Raw genomic sequence first — 23001 nt, forward strand, 5'->3', positions numbered from 1 at the left:
CTGAGTGATATTAGAATCTTCTGCTAATTAAGCTCTGGTCTTTACTTAGAAAAAAACTACTAATGATAACATAATGGAAACTTGCCTGATTAAGAATTGAAGCATAAAGCTTTTAATTATTACGTGTATAGTTAAGCAAGATGCATAACTTTACTGAAGAAAAAATTATGACTGCAACATAATATTTTACCCTAATATGTTTTCTTTTTGTAGAAGTATTATTTCATTATGAATGCTCAGCAACGTGCAAATGAACTAGTCCTAGGAAAATGTTTGTGTATAAATGCAAACTTAAAGGAAATGAACACTTATTAAGTGTTATGCCAGTGCAGTTCAAGAGCCCAATTCCTGCTGTTGTCCTATACTTTGAGAACAATTGCTCAAAAAACTAAAAATGTACCCTCATGTATCTATTAATGAGATTACAATTCCCATCTCTGCAACTAGCTATTATGCTCTGCAACTTAGTTACTGGAAATAAATGAATACTGGTCTATAATTTGCCTTTATTATTAAATAACTGTTTGTTCTGATTTCCTTCTCTTTGCCTATATTGATTTTTACAACTTTCCATTATTAGGGTGATTAAAAACCTTTCATCACATAATTGTGGAGATTTCTACCTTAATTTTTTTTGTTTTGTTTTCAGTTGAAAGTGTGTACATGGGAGGACTTCTTGTATATAATGTTCATTTTGTGTCTCATTTATTTACTTTCCCCAAAAAGCCTCAATCAATCTGGGCCTTAGCCTGGCATCAGGCATGACACAATGTTCCATTCACTTATGTAGATATTTGTATCAAATGATATAATGTAGCTTTATAAATCGAACCTTGCGCAGATACAAAATTTGTATCCACAGCCACATCTGCATCCACAAAAGTGAGTCATGGATATGAAGCCAATATCCACTGATTTACAGGGCTCATCAAGTAAGCCTAACAATGATCTATTGTTGGTCTCCTTCTGTTATCATCATTGGCTGTATCTAGACTGGCAAGTTTTTCCACAAAAGCAAAACTTGCCAGCTGTCTACACTGGCTGCTTGAATTTCCGCAAGAACACTGACTTCCTACTGTCTGAAGTCAGTGCTTCTTGCAGATATACTATGCTGCTCCCGTTCAGGCAAAAGTCCCTTTTGCGCAAAGCTTTTGCGCAAAAGGGCCAGTGTAGACAGCTCAGATTTGTTTTGTGCAAAAGCGCGTCTAGATTGGCACAGACGCTTTTCCGCAAAAAGTGCTTTTGTGGAAAAGCATCTGTGCCAATCTAGACGCTCTTTTCTGCAAATGCTTTTAACTAAAAACTTTTCCGTTAAAAGCATTTGCGGAAAATCATGCCAGTCTAGACGTAGCCATTGTGTATGCAAGTGAGGCAATCACTGTCTCCTAAAATTATTGACTGAGAAGGAAAAACTAAGGCCATGCTTAATTTGGGGCTGTAGTACAGACTGTAAGGTCAAAATTTTGAAAACTTATTGATGGATCATGTGCTTTTTTTTCTTCTCATTAATTTGGTAAAAGGTGATGACATCAGTTTGATGGTTGCTTCTGAATGTTGGTTTATACTTAGTAAGTGGGTGGATTGAGGCATTGGGCTCAATTACAGTATTGCCAGCCCCCATCATTCAAAAGTCATGCATCAGGGCATCCCCAAATGATGAGATTGGCTTAAAAATCATTAGCTGTTAAAGAATAATAAATACAGGGATCTTTCTGCTTTCTTGTTTTTCAGCTGTTAGGATTCACATTTTCTACATACTTTTCCTAATCATGAGAGCTAAAACTTATTTGGTTTTGGTTTTGTTAACAGAAGGCTGAGGCTCTGAAACAGTAACATGATTCATGGTGCCAAGCTTTAAGAAAAACATCAAATGTCACAAGAACTCCCATTAAAATTGTCAGATTTGTAAATGCTGAGATCCTTGGCTCCTCTTAAGATCCTTTGCACAGCTCCTGAGGGCACAAAGAGGCCCTAAAGCTGTCTTAATGCAGCAACAGTATTCAAGAGGGGGAATTTCAGTGCAAGGAGGGGTTAGGAGGATTGGAGTGCAATATGTTCCACAGATCCTGGCTGATGGAGCAGCTTCTTGCAAGCTGTCATGAGCCAGCACAAGCTATAGCATCCAGCTTAGAGCTCTGTGAAACCAAGAGACATTGAACTAATAAGAATCTAAGTAGATTCAAAATTCCATTAGCTTTTCTTGAATCTGGACATGGAACATCAAGGAAGATTGCTGGGTTTTTAGATTAATTTCTCTCCTTCCTTTCCTCAGCAGCCTTGATTCACTCTAAAAGGCACAGGTTATATCCTGCACATTTAGGTGTGCTGGGTTCTGAGACTGTTGGTGATCTGGACCACCACATCCATGCAAAAACTTGGAGGCTTGAGCAGTAACTAGGGAAACTCCCTGTTCACCGTCTGTAAAGGCGTCTCAACAGGGAAAGGGCCTTTTACAGGTTTCTGGTTTGGTGGTGAATATTTTTCACAGCTTCAATTGTACAAAAAGGGTGAATTGAATTATGAAATGACTTCACTGATCAAAGATCACTGAGATAACCAAACAAGACAGAGCCCCTGCTGAGAGGAAATGTAGCATTGTCCTCGTGGAACAATGTATTAGGTGGATAAATTTATTTGCATGTAAAAATAAAGCCATTAAAACCAAAGTATTCTGAGGCAATATTTTTCTTTAAAGCTAGGTGTCAGAGACCCAGGCTCACTTTTGAAGAGACTAGATCCTTTGTCAGTCTGTCTTTTTGTCTTTGTGTCTTTTTCTCTCCATTTCTGTTTTTTTTTTCCTTTTTAAAAAGAAAGCTGGTATTTCTGAAAGGTAAAAACTTTATAAACTTTATAACCCTGAGTTAGCGAGGGCTTGGAGCACAGAAGTGAGTGGTGCCAGTACAATGGTTAACAGATGAACTTTTGGGGCAAATGTATTTTGTGCATCTGTTCCCAAACATCTTGTTTCAAGCATATTTTTACCTTAAAGTTATTGAGACACATGGTAAGTACTTTGGCTTTTTTCCTGTGTAACATAGATGTAAGTGTATCTTTGCCATATGGGCAGTATTGGTTCTTAGATATATGAATGCATATATTTTAAATATATGCATCTTTGGATTTTGTGAGGATAGCTCTTAACTTATTAATATTGTATAGTAAAATAAATTACTTTGCTCTGTATTATTAAATGCTCTTTGAATCCTCATCCTCTTCAGTGACTGGGACTGTGGAAGTCTGTCTAGCTAGACTGAGCCTTTTGACAAAATTATTTGCACACAGAATCATTTTGATATGTCCAACTAAATGTTTACATTGCGTTTTCTTGGTATTTACTATTGTTCTTTTAAAAAAACCTCTAGTCACATAATACAAAACAGAGTTCCTATTAAATAGTGCTTTTATTTAGGACTTTAGGAAGCTATCAGTAGTTTAAGGTAATATTTGTAATACCAAAGCATTTCTAGATAGTATATTTTTGTCTTTTTTATGGCTATTCTATTGATCTAGGAGACTATGGAAAACATTAAGGAATAGCAGAAATTCCATGAAAGGTGGGAAGGAAAACACTCAGTGGAAAGAAATTAGAGAGAATAAAGCAACTCTACAACAATAAAAAATGAAATTAATTTAGTATTATAATGGACTCTGCTGTACTTGACATTTTTCCAGAGATTTTCTTTTATCATACAGGTAAAATTGACTCTGGAAATTATGGCATACTGTATAAGAGAAGTGTATTTCATGGTTATTTAATTTAGCAATAAAGATAGTTATAGGTTTATGCCTAACACCTTTATCTTGTTTGATTATTGACAGACCTAGTGCATTGATCTTAAACATATTTGCACTAACTATGTGCTGTAGATTGCTGTTAAGTCAATACAGTGTCTGGAAAGCAATTAAATTCTAGGAGCTGAATTCTCCTGCTGGGAGATGCAAGTAATTCCTGTTGAAAAGAGAGGAAGCTATTTGTAGCCTGTGGCCGAAGTATCAGACTCTTAACATTTCTCCATTTCAACAGTCTTTGCATCATTCGGATGTAATATGCATTTTCTTCCAACTTTACCTTTAGCATCTTTACATTAACCCATTCATTTCTAGTTCTGTGTTATACCAGTGTTGTTCTATTAACTTTCCATAGAAAACAGAACTGGTTCATAAACACTGCCAAACTTCCTGAGTCATGGAAGTCCCCACCTCACCAGGAACGAGTTGAAATGCCAGTATGGTATTTACTGCTTGTGCTCCAGTAACGTATATTGTGGAGTAGGAGCTGTTTTATATGCAGAGCTCTGTGCAAATGGGATACGCTCCCTTTGGCTGAGTACCATTACATCATGTCCCAAAGTTTAACAGGAAAATTCCACTCCATGTATCTCTCAAGAAACATATATCAGTCCTGGACACATTTTTCATTGCTTCCTTTGACATGGCACAACAGTTTGGTTGCCAGTGAGAAGGTGGAAGAAGATTCCATACAGACTCTGGCCCTCATAGTTGGAATCCAATTGAATAGATGTCCAAGGGGTGCCACATTGGCTTGAGTTATCTTCATAAAAATAATGGAATGCTAGGGCACATTCAGCACTACAGCAGGAAGATTGGGCAGCAGTCAGGAAGATAAGAGGCTGTTGGTTATTCATTTTTGAGAGGTGGTAGCTGTTGCCCTGTGTTTCTGATCATCACCACCCTACATCTTAAGCTGGGGGGGTTGTTTGTCGAGCTGACCAGAAGAAGAGAGCAAGTCCTGATGGCTTATGGGGAAGATGAAAAACTGCTGGAGAAGGAGTCAGCGTGGTGGCAGACTCATCACCCAGGAAAGAGGTGTTTTAAAAGGACAGCCATACCAGGAGCCTCCCTTACTGACTCTCCCTCCCTCATTATTTTGGTGGTAAATATACCTGGTTATTGGCTATATCTGCTGTGGTCATTATGCTAGCCACTCTGTTGAGGTGGGGCTGGGAAGGAATGTTTCCTTTTGCACCATATTGGCCGGGAACAGTTGGGGTTTTTCATCTTTCTCACAACAGGTTCAGGTGAGCTCTGTTCATAAAGTGTATGACAGGTGGTAGGCCATATGTCACACCTCATTATTTAAGTGTATAGCGGATGTACAGTGCAGGTTCTCCATAAAAGAAGGCATAGGGTAAGGGATAAATTGGAAAGAGACTTCAGCTTAGTAACTGAGTGAGCTGGGGTAGTTGAGAACTCCTATGATTGTTACGGCATGGAGCCAACTCCCTGTCTTTGTAGTCTACCTTACCCCTCCTATGATGGAAGGTAGTCGGTAAGGTCCTGGCAATAGATTTGAGGGAGGGATCTGGATAAAAAGGGGAAAGTTGGTTGAAGTCCCTCCCCCCAATAATTGTAAGTCTCGGCAATGGAACTGCTGGAGGAACTTGGGGTATGTCTACACTACAAAGTTAGTTCGAACTAACGGACGTTAGTTCGAACTAACTTTCATAGGCGCTACACTAGCGCTCCGTTAGTTCGAATTTAATTTGAACTAACGGAGCGCTTAGTTCGAACTAGGAAAACCTCATTTTACGAGGATAAATCCTAGTTCGAACTAGCTAGTTCTAATTAAGGGGTGTGTTGCCCCTTAATTCGAACTAGTGGGAGGCTAGCCCTCCCCAGGTTTCCCTGGTGGCCACTTTGGCCAACACCAGGGAAACTCTTCTGCCCCCCTCCCGGCCCCAGACCCCTTAAAGGGGCACGGGCTGGCTACGGTGCCCGTGCCAGGTGCAAGCCTGCCAGCACCCAGCCAGCAGACCCTGCACCTGGCACGGATCGAGCCACCCACCCGATGCCCCCCAGCCCTCCCCCTCTTCCCAGGACCAGGCTGGCGGCTCCCGGGAGCTTGCCCGGGACCGCAAGAGGTGGGCACCCGCCTGGGCTAGTGCAGACATTGTGGACCTCGTCCACGATCTCTGCACTAGGCACAGGAAAGTGGCCGGCTAGGGCAGGAGAGCTGCCAGCCTGGCCACCCAGGAGCAGGTGTGCAAGAGCAGGTGTGCAAGAGCAGGTGTGCAAGAGAATCAAGGGGGTCCACTGAGACCCCCGATCCTGAGCCCTGAGCTTACAATGGCTGTCCTGGGTCAGGCCAAAGATCCATCTAGCCCAGTAGCCTGTCTGCCGACAGCGGCCAACCCTAGGGACCCTGGAGGGGATGGACTGAAGACAGTGACCAAGCCATTTGTCTCGTGCCATCCATCTCCAGCCTTCCACGAACCTTGGGCAGGGATACCACTCCTGCCCCCTGGCTAATACCACTCCATGGACCCAACCTCCATGACTTGATCTTACTTCCCTTTAAACTCTGTTCTAGTTCTAGCCTTCACAGCCTCCTGCAGCAAGGAGTTCCATAGGTTGACTCTTTGCTTTGTGAAGAACAACTTTCTGTTACTAGTTTGAAGCCTGCTACCCATTCCTTTCCTTTGGTGTCCTCTAGCCCTTCTTTATGGGAACTAATGAAGACCTTTTCTGTGTGCACCCTCTGCACCCCACTCATGCTTTTAGAGACCTCTATCCTGTCCCCCCTCCGTCTCCTCGTTTCTAAGCTGAAAAGTCCCAGCCTCTTTAGCCTCTCTTCATATGGGACCTGTTCCCAACCCCTGATCATTTTAGTTGCCCTCCCCTCTTCCAGCCTCTCTCTTCCCCTCTCCCACCTCCTTTTCCCAGTCTCCCCCAGTTTTGTTCAATAAAGACAGATTCCATTTTGGAAGACACGTTATCTTTATTTTGTACATCAAGAAGAAGGGCTAGGGAAGGGTAAGTGGAAGGAAGTGAGGGAGGAATGGGGCACGAGCCCCCGATGGGGAGGACGGGGCTGGCTCTCCTGCAGCCCCCCAATTGCCCCCTCTCCCCAGATGGCAGCCTGCGGCAAGTGCATCCGGGCTGATGGCCGAGTGCTGTGATGTGCCCAGTGTGGGTACTCCGGGCACTCCAAGCCAGGACTGCTTTGCAAGAGGGGCACCCCTGAGAACTGTCTGTCCTGGGTGGGGGCGGGACCCTTTAAGCACAGCCCTCGGCTAGCCTGAGACAGCATCTGCACGCTCTAAGTCCTCCTCTGATGCCCTGCCGGCACTGCTTCCGGCCATCCTTAAGCCCGGTTCAGGGTCCACTTAATGTGGACATGCTAGTTCGAATTAGCAAAACGCTAATTCAAACTTGTTTTTTAGTCTGGATCCGTTAGTTCGAATTAGCTTAGTTCGAATTAACTAATTCGAACAAAGTTAGTTCGAATTAACGTTGTAGTGTAGACATACCCTTGGGTAGAAAAGTGGAGGGGGAAATAGTAAAGGCACTCCCCCTGATTAATTATGGGAGAAAATAAAGGAGGGTTACCTTCATTGCACATGTTTTGCTGCCAGGTAGTTTCAGACATCTAATAATAAAGTTGTGGCTTGATTCAACCTATATCAAATTCCTCCTCCTCTTCTTCTTTTGGTATAGCCAGAAAAATGTTCAAGGATCCCCAGAATACATCTGTGGTAAAGCCCTAAGAACCTTAATTTTTCATTTCTTTATTCTTCCCCAGTACTGAAAGCCACATGTCAAAATCACCATCCTTTGATGGAGAAGTATTGGACCCTTGTCTCATAATTATGAGAGTCTCAGGTCTGGTAGTCCTTCTGGGCCTTTCATATTACCTTCCCTCTCACAAATATAAACGCATGAAACTTATATGGACTATTACTTACAATATTTTTATGTTCCTGCTATCCTCTCTATCCCTGAAAGTTCTCTTCTGTCATAGCACATCATTCTGTCAGTAGAATATCATTCTTAAAGTAGTTACTTTGGATGGCATCAACAAGGCACACTATTTCATTAATTTCAGCAGTACAGTTGCAAATCTAATAATATGGGAAAATATAGATGATTTGGAACCTTCTGAATCTACACCAAAGAAGTTGGCATCTGTCACTCCAATCCTGTCTCCATTAGAGACAGTAGGAACTATGTCACTGACTTCAGTGGAATCACTGTTTTACCCTGTATATTTTTAGAAAAAGGCCCTTCACTTGTTCTGTCCGTAACCCTTCTGCCGGGGAGGCCTGGCAGTAACCAGGGCTGGGTTCAATATCTTGGGGTCAATCTCACAAAGAACTGGCTCGAGCCCCCACCCAGTGATCTGGGAAATTCACGCACCCCTGGGCGCCTCTGAGAGGCAGTGCTTCCCCACTCGCAAGCACTGAGTCTGAGTGTAGGAAAAGAACATTTAATGAAACAGAGAGAGAATTCATACAGCATTAGCTTGGGGAAAACACCACAAACAGAGTTCATAACCCAAACATGAGCCAAGCCCCCACCCCAGCCAAGAATCGCCTGAAGTCCACAGAGTCCAACTCCCCAAAAGTCTCTGTCCCTGGTCCGTGCCACCCAGAGTCCCAAAGTTCACCCACAGGGTTTCACCTCCCAACCTGGGTAGAAATGGGGGTGGGGGGGATAGATAGGGGGCACCTTATACGAAACTCCACCACGCTTCACCAGCTATCTCGTCCTACACCTCTGGATGCTCCGCTGGGCACCTGTCGCCGCTCCTCGTCTGCTGCCGCCACTGGTCGCCGCTTCTCGCCTGCCGCCGCTCCACGGCACGCTGCTGGTTGCCTCTCCTCGCCTGCCGCCGCTCCACGCCACGCTGCTGATGGCCGCTCCTCGCCTGACACTGCGCCACGCCGCTGATGGCTGCTCCTCGCCTGACACCACTCCACGCCACACCACTGGTCGCCGCCACTTCACTGGCTGCAATAGGTCTGGCTCTCAGCCAAACCAGTGATTTCAGCTCTCAGTGATTTCAACTCTTTAGCCAAATGAATCCAGCTTTCACTGGACTAGCAAACAAAAAGACTCCTCAGGGAGTCTGCTTTAGGTCTGTCCTTAAAACAAAGGGGGAAAGGTGCAGGCTGGGCCAGTCTTATAGCTCACACCTGGCAGGTGTGAAGCAGGCTGACTCAAGTCCTTTAACCCTTTCCCCCAACTCTGGAAGGGGGGAGGCTTGTTCTTCCGAGACCTCTTACCATGATCGTGGTGTTCTTCCGAGATCTCTTACCATGATGGTGGTGTCTCTCCTGCAAGCACTGGTGGCATGTTTTACAGTTCCCACATTTAGGGGTAGCATGATTAGTTACCCCCACAACAGTCCCAAATTATATACAATTTTCCACATTCCATTCCAACACTGACCCTCCATCAGCCCTGGCTGAATGGGATTTACATAGCCACACCTTGGATTCTCTCCTGAGCAGTATTTACATGTCAACAGTTAACAGTTAATTATCTTGTAGAGCTAAACAACTGTAGTGGGCACACCCACCCCTCCTTTTAGCTGGCTGATAGCAAGCAGCAGTTCAGCCCCTGCTTACATGTCTTTGAATGTGAGAACACCGGACAATTGATGTGTAGTGAAACATCCAAAGGGTGTTTTAGGTGGCAATGGGTACCACGCATTCCTTGCTGGCTCCTTATGTGGAGGTGCAGGAAAAATTAAATTTTCCATCTTTCCCCTCAAGTTGCAATACAAAAGAGCATTCGTTGTGAAACTGACTCTCAGAGAAGTTGCAGATCCTCTGTACTTCTGAGGACCAGACCCTTAAGCAAAAGTAGACTGTTCTGTGCAAGGCTTATTTGTAAATGAGGATAGAAATTTGTAAAAAAAAAATCTGTTCATAATGGAAGGCTACAGAAAGACACATGAACTTCCATTCTGCAAATTCTATCAGTATGCATTTCTCCGAGGAGAAGTCTATTAAAATCAGACAAAAAACCAGAAATAGCGTGGTTAATTTTTTTCAAAAAAAATATCTAATATAATTCTGTAACTTGCATAAAAACATCTGAAAATGAGCTGTTAGAGCAAATATTAATAAACTGAAAACAAGAACTGTATATTGCTAATCTTGAATACAGTAACTCATTGTCTTTAATTCTATTCGTGTTAACATTATGCACTACAGGCAGTCCCCGGGTTACATGGATCCGACTTACATCAGATCCCTACTTACAAACGGGGTGAGGCAACCCCCGCCCCCTCCCCCTCAGCAGACCAGGGAGACGTGGAGCGGCTTTTCTCAGCAGACACCTCAGCTTGAGAATAAAGGACTGAGGGAAGTGAGGTGTGGGAGAATAAAACTGAGCTCTGGAGAAATGTTTGGCTAGAGTTTCCCCTACAATATGTACCAGTTCCGACTTACAATTTAAGAACAAACCTACAGTCCCTATCTTGTACGTAACCCGGGGACTGCCTGTATTTACTAATGAAATCATTTGAAGGACCTGATTCTCCACTGCCTTGTAGCTTATATCAGTGTTTCCCAACCTTTTTGAGCATACAGACCCCTTTTCAATCTATTAAAATTTCATGGACCACCCTTCCTGAGGGAGAAAAAAAAGAAAAGGAAAAGAAAAGAAAGGAAAAGTAAGGATCCTTATTTTTAAACTTTTCATGGACCCCCTGTAGTACCGTCATGGACCATCAGGGATCCGCAGACTACAGGTTGGGAACCACTGGCTTATATAGTCATTCACACTTGTTCAAAGTGGGTGCAATGGTAGTATTTTGCACTCCCTTTCCACATGACTACAGAGGATACAGGACAACAGAGAAGCAGGCCTGTATTGTCTCTTTTTTCTAAATTGGATAACTTATAATAAAATTTTCTAAACATTGCTGAGCTTTAACAGTAATTGTTTTTATTTTACAGTTTTTCACCTTTGAACAATATAAGAAGTTACTAGGGCTTGCTTCACTGTCACCAGGACTGGTAAGTGTAAATATATAATTAGGATTTTCATTCATTTAAGGTGTCCCCCTTCCCAAAAGTAAACAGATCAAGATACTTTCGTGTGATGCCAGCGAGAAATACAACAGAAAAACAGTGCCAGCTAGCTGAGCTGCAGATAGCAGAAGTGAAGGTGTGGCAAGAGAATACACGGGAAGAGTCCAAAAGCTAATGTATAATGTGTGATATCATGGAAACGTCAGTAAGTTACTGTAGTAAATAAACTTCAGGTGTTGCAAGTTAAAATAAGGGAAAAAATAGTTTTGTAAAAGATTTTCAAAGTTTCAAAGTTGTTTTTATTTTAAAGTGGTCAAAATATTGTTTGTTGTTAGGTATTTCTGGAAATATATTTATCAAAGACACTATTGTGGCACTTTAGAGACTAGTAGATTTATTAGGGCATAAGCTTTCACCACTTGATCAGATGAATTGGAGTGGAAATTATAGAGGCAGATATATATATATGAAAAGAAGGAAGTTACTTCTCAAGTATAGGGCCAATGTTAATGAGGCCAATTCAGCTAGGGTGGAGGTGGCTTACTCACAGTAGTTGATGAGAAGCTGTGAATATCCAGAGGGGAAATTGCCTTTGTAGTGAGATAACCAATCTACATTCTTAGTCCATCCTAACTGGATTGTATTCAGTTTACAAATACATTGCAGTACTTGCTGTTTCTCTTTCAATCTGGTTTTGAATTTTTTTTTGTAGAACTATGTCTACTTTTAAATCCATTGAGCATGTGGATAGAGTTGGCAATGGGGATTGTTACAGGGATAGTTCCTGTGTAAGTGTTTTTATAGTAAGTAAAGTTCTTAGATAGATAGATAGATAGATAGATAGATAGATAGATAGATAGATAGATAGATAGATAGATAGATAGATAGATAGATAGATAGATATTTGGTATCATTTTCTATAATATTTTCAATAAAAGTGTACAAAAGGGCACAATGCTGTTTTCTGAGGAAAATGAAGAATGTCAACAATTTTCATGGCTTTTTTACAGAAGACTATTTTTAAGAGAAAAGGTTTTGTCTGAATTTTTTCAGCCAGATCTCATTTCAGTATTTCTACTTTTAATCTCTTGCCTCATGTCTACTCCCTTTATTTAAAATTTGGATTGCATAAAACACCTCACACTTTGTAGAAACACCTGTGCTCTGTTTATAATAACCCATGTATCTGAGCTTAGAGCCAGGCTAAAATATGTGAAATATTTGAAAAGGGTATGCAATAAATAATAAACCCCTGAACATCTGGATTATAGATTTTGTGGTCAGGTGAGTTTGGGATTAGAATTCTTTGTACATTTTTAGCTCCTGGGATGGAAGTTTGAGATAGACAAAGAAAACATATGATTGCTTCTCTTGTAAGAATAAGTGCCGTATGTTAGACTATACTGTGCCAGTTAAAGGGTGCAAAAAAGTGAGAGGAAACCCTTAGTGTATCATTATCTCAAGTACTTCATGTGTTACATAACATGCTGCTGTCCTTTTCATGCAGGATTTCTTCACATGAAGTTTCCTCCTCTCAAGCACTCCAGTAGTGCTATGGTCCTTTATAGTCCTTTCATGTTGTCAGCAGACACCCTCCTTCTTAATATACAATGGAGAAGCTGCCATTTGCATTCCTGGCAAGTGGAAAGATCAGGTTTCTGGTTTGTGGTGTATTGTCACCCTTTTCCAAGACCAACTAGTATACATTCAGCATATGCTCTTAACCAAGAACAGCTTTGATTTGTGTAGCAGTTAGACTGGACAACAAAAATCCCAATAATTTTTTTAATGAATAATGCCCCTTTCATTACATTGCTATCATTTTCAGTTCTACTTAGGGCTCTGTTGTGTCTTTAATGCCATAGCCATGGTAGGGGGGATGAAGGACAAGGTTTCTTATGTACCTTCATGCTGAAGCAGATGGAATATCACCAAGGCCTCTGCTGGAGCTCGTGTCAAGGAAGCAAGTCCCTTTGAAAGGGAGAGTAAGTGTTTTTACCCACTTTCCCTTGGCTTCAGACTGACAACTGATAATGAAAGGGTGGAGACATATTCCCATCCCATGTGAGGAGTAAAGCCTCACTGGCAGCAGGACCAGTGTTCTGGGTGCAGAATGGCTGGGACTGAGATTGTCCCTGTAATAAGTGAACAAAGGGTTAAAGGCTCCTGCTGCCCTCTGGCCCCCTGTGAGCTGAATGGAATGTTTTCCTGACTATTGCTTTCCTCCCGTGGTGGTTCTTTTCTTATTTCAGCCGGTATACTCCAGTATACTGTGTTGTCGGCATAAGATGATAGAGCAGCAGAAGGGTCCTTGTAAGTGGCTGGCACTGGAGATTAAACAAAGAAACAAACAACTTTAGATTAACTATTTTGAATTTTCTGAGCAATTCTGATATGTATCTGTTGTTTATCTAGTAAGAATTAAGTAAACCATCTTTTCTAAATATGGCCTCTTCTACTGAGTGCAAAACATAGGCCTTACTCAGGGCCAAACTGCGCTATCAGTTTATTTTGATTAAAGGAGATGGATTCACCCCTGTGAAGAGGGCCAGCACCAGCCTTCTACACCACTTAAATCCAACTTAAGCCCTCTCATCAGGATTGAAATTTACCAAGGGGGCATTTTGCTTGAGTAAGTGCTTCACCATTTAACCTAGAATATTCATTATTTTTGCTATTACCAGCCCAGCTATATTTTTAAAAACCAAAAATTATTATTCATTGCATTCAAACTCCAAATATAACATGGGGAAATTGTTTTTCCATGTATGCATCTTAAATCAGTAACACAGCTTTCCTTCCAGTTCAAGAGAATTCATTGTTGATAGGACTTTGACGTTTTATTTTGAATTTTTGGAATGTGGTTTTGGTTTTTATAATTTCTTCTTCATGAACTGTCAACATCTAATCAAGGGCAAAAGCTGTTTAGTAATGGTATACTGCTGCATTAGTGTAGGTCTCTCTGTTTTCATCATATCATTCAACTTCATCATGTGATGTATGGCACATTTTACCACAGTGCACATGAAAACTTGATTTTTAAGTATTGATTGATTTAATTTCCCTAGACATTTGCAGTTGCTGGCTTGGGATCTGGATTAACAGAAGCGGTTGTGGTTAACCCATTTGAAGTAGTGAAGGTTAGCTTACAGGCAAATCGGAATGCTTTTTCTGAGGTACGGCAACTATTCTTTTTTCAATACTTTGTTAAATATAAGAAATACTTTACAGTTAATTTTAATTATATTAAATTAGAATCTCTGTGCTTATTACAGAAAACTCTCTGAGGCTGTTTGGATGAAATAATGGAATTCCCCCTACACAATGCTGTTTTAACATTGACAGGTTAATGGTGGAAAAGGAAACTGTGCTGACAAAAAAAAAATAGGGAAAGTACATAGTTGCACATTAGGAGCCAGATGCTTTACTCCTCTCTGTGGTTCTCTTACAACACCCATATGAGATGTAAAAATACTGTTACCCCCATTTTACAGATGGGGATCTGGGGCATAGAAAGAGGTTAAGTAATTTGCTTAAGGTCACACAGAAAGTGTGACAGAACAGGCACTTGCACCTGTCTCCTTGGCTAATACCCTAACCACTGGGCCCTCCTTTCTCCATGCTCAGAAGCACTACAGAGAATACTGTAGGGAGGGTAAAGTGATTGGGAAGCTAGAAAGATGATCCATGAGAAGATTTTTCACTCTCTCATTCACTCCTATGTGATTGTCTATAATATAAAAAAATTGTGAACCAGTATTACTCTGCCAATTCTGTGAACAGATAATTGGACCTGCTTTATACCTCTGCAGATACAATTGGTCTGCCTCAATACAAACTTTTCCTTTTGAGTATAAATGTATTAATACCATATTGTGAGCAAACTAGTTCCAGCAGCACTAACTGGGGAATACAACATCCTAGCCACACATAAATTCCAGAGGCTTTATCCTCCTTCACAAAGTTTTTAATCCACCTCACTGCTTTTCTTTGTGGTGAGTTATAATTATCGCCCAAATGAAACCTATATCCTCTACACTTTTCTCCTCAACGATCTTTTAAAAATTCATGTCCCATATTGCAATTGTTCCAGAAAATCAAAGCTTCAGTTTTTGAAATCAGTTTTAAAAAAGGAATGAAGATGCACTTCTGCTTAATGAAAATGCTAACAATGCCCCAAATGTGGTACTATGGTTCTATCATAGTCATTTGTGTAAAATTTTCAAAAGCACCTGCGGTGAGACCTAATTGAGCACCTTGGGACCTAATTCCCATTGCAAGTTAAATGAGCTTTTATTTATCCTGTTGGAAAAAAAAAGTCAGTGGGATTGAGTCACTTGAACACTTTTTGTAAATCTTACTGGCATTTTATGCAACTAAACAATATTATACCAGATATTCCACTGGTGTAAATTGGCTGAACTCTGTTGCCTTCAATAGAATTAAGCTGATTTCTACAAGCTGAGGATCTGTCCCATTCCTGATTGAATTTGCTAAAGAATATTCTAAGCTAAAGGAGATGTCAGAAACAGAAGATATTATATTTTTTCTTTTACAAAATCTTAACTTACTAAAACCCAAAGCTACTTCCTCATGAGTAGCATGTGCTTGTTACTATCTACTAATACAGCATTTCTCAAATGGAGGTCTTGGCTTCACTGATTAACTTCTCCCCCTGCCAGGTCCCTACAGCCTAGGCATAGGGGGGTTTTTTGCATTGCCCCCTACCCCACGTCCTGGCTTCACAGCTCCCATTGGTCAGGATCTACAACCAATGAGAGCTGCAGGGGTGACACTTGTGGGTGTGGAGGCAGCACATGGAGCTTCTTGCCAGTAAGTCACAGTGCGGCAGTCACTAGTGGCAGCCCCTAGTCCCAGCCAAGCAAGCAGGTCTTGGACATCCTCTCTCTGGGTGGGAGGCAGGCCCAGAGGGGGAATGATTTGGGATGGGGGTGGAGAGAGAGTAATAGGAACAGGATTGTGTCCTTATAGCTGACCAATGTGCTACAGGTCCAGCTGACTGTGTTGTAGGCTCTCCCCTTCCCCCTCTGCCAGCCTGCTACCTGCTTCATGGGCTTAGCTGTTCTTGAAAAGCAACAGGAGGGGATACCAGCATGTGAAAGGGTGCATATGAATGGTTATGCTAATGTGGTCAACATGTAGGCTAAACTAGCATAATAACATTAGTGCTGCGATGTTTGAAAGTGAATTGAATATTCACTTTTGTCCTTTTGAGGCATCTTTATATTACATAAGAATGTGTCTGTACAAAAGTTTGGTTGTCTGTAATTCTTTGCTAAACTGTCCATAAAAATCATTTTCAGTGGTTGGCAACCCTGCACCCCCGAGCCCGCACCTGGAGCCTGTGCCCTCAACCCCTATACCCTAACCCTCTGCCCCAGCCTGATGAAAGGGAGCGAGAGTAGGGGAGAGTGAGTGACAGAGAGGGTGGGATGGAGCGAGTGGCAAATGGGTCCTCGGGGAAGAGGCAGGGCAGGGGAACGAGCAGGTCCTCAGGGAAGGGATGGGGCAAGAGGGTGTTTGGTTTTGTTCTATCAGAAAGTCAGCAAACTTAGGAGCATAGCTGTTCAATGGCAAGGAGGAGCCACAAGGAGGGAGGGAGAGAAGTGGACACTGGGTATGAGAAGAGGGGCAGGGTGAAGGGAGCAGGAAGAAGATGAGCAGGGGTGGGACCTTAGGAAAGTGGATAGAGTGAGGATGGGGCCTGGGATAGGGAGGAATTTGGGAGTCTATGAATAATTTTAAATCAAAACGGGGGGGTATCTTCAAGTTGCTGAAGTTTGAGATCCACTCTACTGTAAGATGCTGTGTAGGTTGTACCTCCCTGGTCTGGTACCCTCGGGCCCAAAGGAGTCCCAAATGAAGGAGTTTGCTGGATCAGGGAGGTCAACCCTGACCTCTTGCTGCTGACTTCATGCTCTCCTGGGGGACTGCTAGTCTCCCAGTGCAGGGCTCCTCTCCCAGCTGCATGCCCAGCCCTGGCCCTGGCACCAGCACCAGCCCTGGCCTCAGCTGCTGGCCACGTTCCCCAGCCCCAGCCCATCTGCACTTCCTATGCTGCCACTAGTCCCAGCCCCAGCTGCTGGCTATATTCCCCCACCCCAGCCCTGGCCACTCTCCTGGCCTTACTGCTGGCTCCAGCCCAAGGCCCGGCTGCTCTCCTGGCCCTAAGGCTGGCCTTGGCTGCTGGCCATTTTTCCACAATCCCGGCTGTTGTCCCTGGCCCTACCACTGGCTGTTTCTCAGTGCTGCAGCCACTTATCCTTTGCCCCAGCCCCTTGGATCAAAGAGTGTGGCTGGAGTCAGGGCTGGGCATGCAGCTGGGAGAGGAGCCCGGCAGCTGGGAGGCTGGTAATCGCCCAGGAGGCGTGGAAGCCAGCAGCAAGGGGCCAGGATTGACCTCCCCTGATCCAGCCCAGCCTCAGCTATGATCTGGCCCTGTTGCCAGCTCCAGCCCCCCCCCCCCGTGATTTCCACCATCCTTCACTCCTTCTCTGAACCAGCAACATCGGTGGTCTGGCATTGCCGAACCAGAGAGGTCCTACCTGTACTTACTCTGTAACAATGAAGTGTTTTCCTAAAAGGGATAAGCAGAGCCTGTCCTTATCCATTATGTAGTTCATGCCATATGGTAAAACTTAATACAATTTACATAATATGTTGACTGTTACATCTAAATAAGAAATATATCCTGTTTCAAGGAACGACAGAGAACACACACCAATAGAGTGCTGACCATTGGACTGGTATCTGAGCATCTTTCTAGGGCTCACTGGTTTAAAGAGGAAGCCCCCCAGATTTGGTACACGGGCACTGTGACATCATGGAATCCCCCTGATAACAACATTTATCAAATGCCAAATTCTAGGAGGTGTACCTCTTTGGATCTTTTCAGATTTCAAAAGCTAACCAAGGTCAGGTCTGTGTCTTGCCAAGGAAAATAATCTGCTGCTGAAAGGTGCATGAGGTATTCAGTAGCTGGATTGGGGTTCCCTCTAAGATGTGCTGCCATTCAGCTGTTTAATAAGCCCCACACGGGCTCAAGCTTGCTGCACATGAAGCTGTCACATCCATGCAAGAGGTCTCTCTCCCCTCGCCACAGAAGCTCCCTTCTGGGGTGGGGGGAGAGGTGCACTCCACTGACCCCAGCCGGGAGCTGCCACAACTGGGAGAGAGGTGTTTTCTCAAAGTTCTCCGGTCATCCCCTGTAACCAAGAGAAAGACGCCTTTCCTCCAGCCCAACCCAGACTCACCAGAGCTTCCATACCCGGCAGAGGCATGCGTCTCACCTGGCCAGAGCTGCTGCAGTGAGAGAGGACTGAGAGTAGCCCTCTCTTCTGAGACAGCCTGTCCTCAAAACTCTTTCCTCCCAGCACCATCCCAGATCCTGTATCCCGAACCACAGCTTTCATCCTCCTTAACTCTGAGCTCCCTTCCACATTCCCATCACCTTCTCCCTCTGAGTCATTAGTAAATCAATAATCCTCTTAATACCAGTGGGCACTGCATTATGGAAGCTGCCTTCTTTAGCAGAAACTTGAAACTGGGTTCGTGAGCGCTGGTTATCTTTAATGAGCCAATCTTAATTTTTCCAAGAGCAAAGCTATTACTGTTGTGTCCTGGCCAAATTCCACTTTGAATATCTGCATTCAGTATATAGATATGCATCTAGAGTAAACAGCTTTGAAATCTTTGCTTGTAACTACAAAAGAAAATCTTTATGATAAAATAGGGTTGGTTTTGTTTTTTATTATTACAGAGATAGCAGAGCATCAGCAGGTCAATATTAGTTACTAAATACACAACAGACAAATAAAACTAAATAGTAAAAGAAAGCAAACTTATCTGTAACCTAAATAAGTAGTAACTTGTTGTGTTTGATATAATTGGGATCATTTGACTGGTGATGTTGATCTGCCACGGTGATATTTTCAAATGGAAGCCTATTAAACAAATAAGTATATTGAAATTGGCAGTGATTACAGAGTTCTAGTCAAAATTGTTCTACATTTTCCTGTTTAAGCATTCTACTGGAAGTAAAGTTTTGCCTTTCTAATTAAATATTTGATTATACAAAGGTGGCATTATGGGTTAGTGAACACTAAGAACAAGTCAGCAAACAGTCTTTTTTAAATTACCTTGTTTGTGCTTATGACTTCAAAAGAAAAAATGTTAATGTTGGCCTGTGATAATAATTCACTGTACCAAATCTAGTACAATACATTTAGAAACAAAGGCATCAAATGTGCATCTGTTCTGATGGCCTTCTGTCAAGCAGCAGCCAATACCAGATGCCTCAAAAGAAGGTGCAAGAATATTTGGTAATAACCTGCACAGAGGGGAAATTTCTTCTTAGTGTCCATTAGATAGTGGAGGTTTTATGCCTTGAAGTAAGAGGGTTTATACCCCTTGTGGTCAGGATTTCTAGGATATCTTAAGTGAGGTTCCTAAATCCACATTATAAGTGCTCTGATTTTTAAAATTTAACAGCTCCTTTTAAAGTAAAATATTTTATTAGAGAGGCAAACCATGATTTCCATTAGGACATGTAAACAGGCAAATGGAGAACAATTTTGACTAGATCTCTGTAAACACTAATTTCATTATACTTATAATAAATGTAGATCAAGATTTTCAAAACAGCACACCTGAAGCTAGGCTCTTAAATCCACATTGAGGCATTTTTAAATATACTTTGTATGTAGTTTTTAATCTGTTGCAACCTTAGCAACACAGTGTCTCTGCTGATATCATCATCCAACCCCAACACAATCAAAAATTATGAGTTGGGCAACAAAAAGTCATGAGATTCATATAAGAATCTTCAAATTTTAAAACATACATATTTTGTGGGTCTTTTCCTTCCCCTTCTGGTTTCGGGGCCCTTAGGACACATTTAGGTCATGATTTCAAACTTTTCCTTGTAAGTTGAAAGATTCTCCCATAACTTCAAGATTCCAGGGGCTGAGGCTTTAGGAAAACCCAGTGAATATTTTGAGACTCATGATAAAATCACAAGAGTTGGTAACACAGTGGAAGTTGTCTGGTTTGAAATGAGGCTCTGTGGATAATTTACTACACTTGCTATTTGTACAGCTGTGCCCTTCTTTCTTTTGTTTTATACGTGTAGCAACCATCAACCTTTGTCCAAGCACGGCGAATCATTGCAAGAGATGGCTTGGGATTCCGTGGGCTCAACAAAGGCCTCACTGCAACGTTGGGCCGCCATGGTGTTTTTAATATGATTTACTTTGGATTCTACTTCAACGTCAAAAATATTATTCCAGTCAATGAGGTAAGTGCGTTGTACAGTGTAAAAGACAAAAAGATGGCAATTTAATGGACATTCTACCTTTTTTTTTCTTTTTTTTTGCAAAGCTGTGGTCTTCTCAGAGACACATATGACACTATTTGTTTATTTTTGGAAGTTCTGCAAAAGTTTATTAGCAAGATTGTTTTCTGTGGCAAAACAAGCTACAAGCAATTCTGTAAATGTGTGGCCTAGATTCTTATTTACACTAAGGCTATGTTTACACTACAGGGGTTTTGCACAAAATCAGCCGGTTTTGCGCAAAAACCTGTGGAGCGGCTACACCTCAAGTGCATTTTTGCGCAAGAAAATTTTCAGTAAAACAGCAGAACAGAGGGCTTTTTGCGGTGTAGGTATACCTCTTTCTACGAGGAATAACTCCTTTTTGGGCAAGAGTTCTTAGGTTAGATAAATGTCTATCAGGGATGGTCTAGACAGTATTTGGTCCTGCCATGAGGGCAGGGGACTGGACTTGATGACCTCTCGAAGTCCCTTCCAGTCCTAGTATTCTATGATTCTATGATTCTATGAAAAGGTGTGTGTGGACTCTCCACAGGGTTTTCTTGCGCAAAAAGAGCCTATAAGAAAAAGCATAGGTATTCTGATGGCAATTCTGTGAATGATCATCAGAACTTTCTTGCGCAAGAGTGTCCATGCAGTCCAAGTGTTTGCGATGCGCTTTTGAGGTGTGGACACACTTTTGTGCAAGAAGTTTTTGCAGAAGATCTCTTTTGCAAAAAGCTTCTTGTGCAAAAAGCCTGCAGAGTAGACAAATCCTAAGGTTATTTTGCGCCTTTCTGGCAGCATAAAGAGGCAAGGAAATGGAAGTAAATTACATTTCTAATTACATTAGGCACCTTACCTTGAAAATTTTGTCCTAAGTGCTTGTTTGTGGTAGTCTAAAGGGTAAAGATTAAATTATATAGAACATTTACTTTCAGTATGAGAAGCAGAATGAAACAAACTATAGGTTGCACCTCTCTAAACCGGGATTTTCTGGTCTGGCAACATCTGTGATCTGACAGGACTATGGATATTCCAGGATCAGAGAATCCCGGTGTGGTGCAGGAGCTGGGGAGATCCAGGAGCCTGGCCTGATGTGGGGGCCAGGAGGTGGGAAGCTGCTGTGCTGCCAGAAGAGAGGGGGCAGAAGCCCAGCACACGGCTCAGCTGGGTTGCGGGGAGCTGGGGAGCTCGAGCACAACCCAGCTGGGCTGCCTGAAGGAGTTGGGAATGCCGGTAGGGCAGCAAGACAGGGAGTGAAGCTGGCAGCTGGGGGCCAGAAATGACCTCCCTTGATCCGGCAAAATCCCACATCCGGGACCAGTCAGATCCCAAGGGTGCCGGACCAGGGAGAAACCTGCATGTCAGTTGCTATTGAACAATTCAATTTAAGAAAAAACTAAACTAGAGAGTCATGTAACTAAGTAGTAACATGCTGTGCTGGATTTAATTGGGATCATTTGGAGGGAGCTGTTAAGCTGCCAGAATGATCATTTGAAATAAAAGTCCATTGAGCAAATTAAGTATTTTGGAATTCACAGTGTTTGCCGTGTTGAGGGGAGCTCATCTCTCTGTGAAGCGGAAGCTGCAGAAGATTGTGTTGTGCTAGGTCTACACTGGACCTACTTATTCTAAAGACAAATCAGCCTGGTGCTCAAGGATAAAAAGATAAATTTACATGAGTAGAGGAGGCCAGACTCACAATTATATTTAAATGAGACTTTAAGTGATTTGTGTTATCAGCATCCAGGGTGAATTTCATCATGATGAATACATTGAATTGGAAGCCTTTGTAGCTGGAACTGCATATAAAACAATTTTATTACAACAGGTTTATAGGCTTCTGTTTTGTATATCGAGGGAAGATTCACTTAGGCTAAGAATGATTGTACTAGCAACTTACTCAAGATTGTGAGAGCAACAATTAATGGTTTATTAATAGATTCAGAATTGTACTTAATGAACTGTGTTTTCACTAATGTAAAACAAAACTATGGTGACAATTTAAACAACCACAGGTATAACATCAGGTGATATTCCTGTAAGAAACTGTACATCAAAAGGTAGCTATTTCAATTCTTATATAAAGCAACACTGCATTTTTTTCAGCATTTTTTAGTCACCTGGTATTTTGCTGGCAACCTAATATAAATGAGAAAAAGATCAATTTACTTATTTGCAAATTCTTATCATAAATTGAATTGTTCAATAGCAACTGACATGCAGGTTTCTCTTAAGAACATGGAGAGTCAGGCATTCCTTCTAGGAAAATAATGAAGAGTTCCTGCCTGGTAATCACGGAATAGTGATAGACTTTGGCGTAACAACCATTTACCAACTTTATAAAGGAAAACATAATGTCATGAGAAGCTGTTACTGTATTATGAGGGAGAGGAGAGTTTAGAGTTATATGAATCTTGTATAATGCAATGGATTATTCTGATTTGAAGACATAGATTTAAAATCATATATAAGATGTAAGGGCCAGAATCCACCTACTCGTCTTCAGTGTACATGTACATCACAATCCAAAGACAGAGTCCTTCAAGGGAGTAGCCAGTTAAAGGATTAGGTTGCATTAACTGCAGTTGTGCAGAGAAGTTTGCACAGGACCTGACCACAACAGGTCTGATACAACTCTCGTTGAAGTCAATGAGAATCTTTCCACTGATTTTAATGTGTGTTGGATCAGGCCTAAAATGCCAGCTACCTGTCTAATATGCAAGCATTATGTCTCATGTATTCATGAACATAAAACCCCACTTCAGCATTCGGAGAACAGAAAAAATAATTCTTTGTAATCTGTCATCTAATCTTTTTTCATCAGTGGGAAAGCAATATAGATGCCAACAATTATCAAATGTCTGACTTGGGCTTGATAGA

The 23001-nt window shown here is 42.1% G+C and overlaps 1 protein-coding gene across 3 annotated transcripts in view; it reads left to right on the forward strand.

The window, feature by feature from the left end:
* SLC25A21 (solute carrier family 25 member 21) overlaps window positions 1–23001 on the forward strand; it is a 385337-nt gene that overhangs the window by 347376 nt on the left and 14960 nt on the right. For all 3 annotated transcript variants that reach the window (XM_006117703.5, XM_006117702.5, XM_075926921.2), the window contains 3 exons: window positions 10710–10769; window positions 13853–13960; window positions 19936–20100. In XM_006117703.5, the coding sequence (XP_006117765.2) occupies window positions 10710–10769; window positions 13853–13960; window positions 19936–20100 (333 nt within the window). The remainder of the gene's footprint in view (window positions 1–10709; window positions 10770–13852; window positions 13961–19935; window positions 20101–23001) is intronic.

The sequence above is a fragment of the Pelodiscus sinensis genome, chromosome 5 (genome assembly GCF_052426305.1).
Source record: "Pelodiscus sinensis isolate ZL-2025 chromosome 5, ASM5242630v1, whole genome shotgun sequence".
NCBI classification, from domain to species: Eukaryota; Metazoa; Chordata; order Testudines; family Trionychidae; genus Pelodiscus; species Pelodiscus sinensis.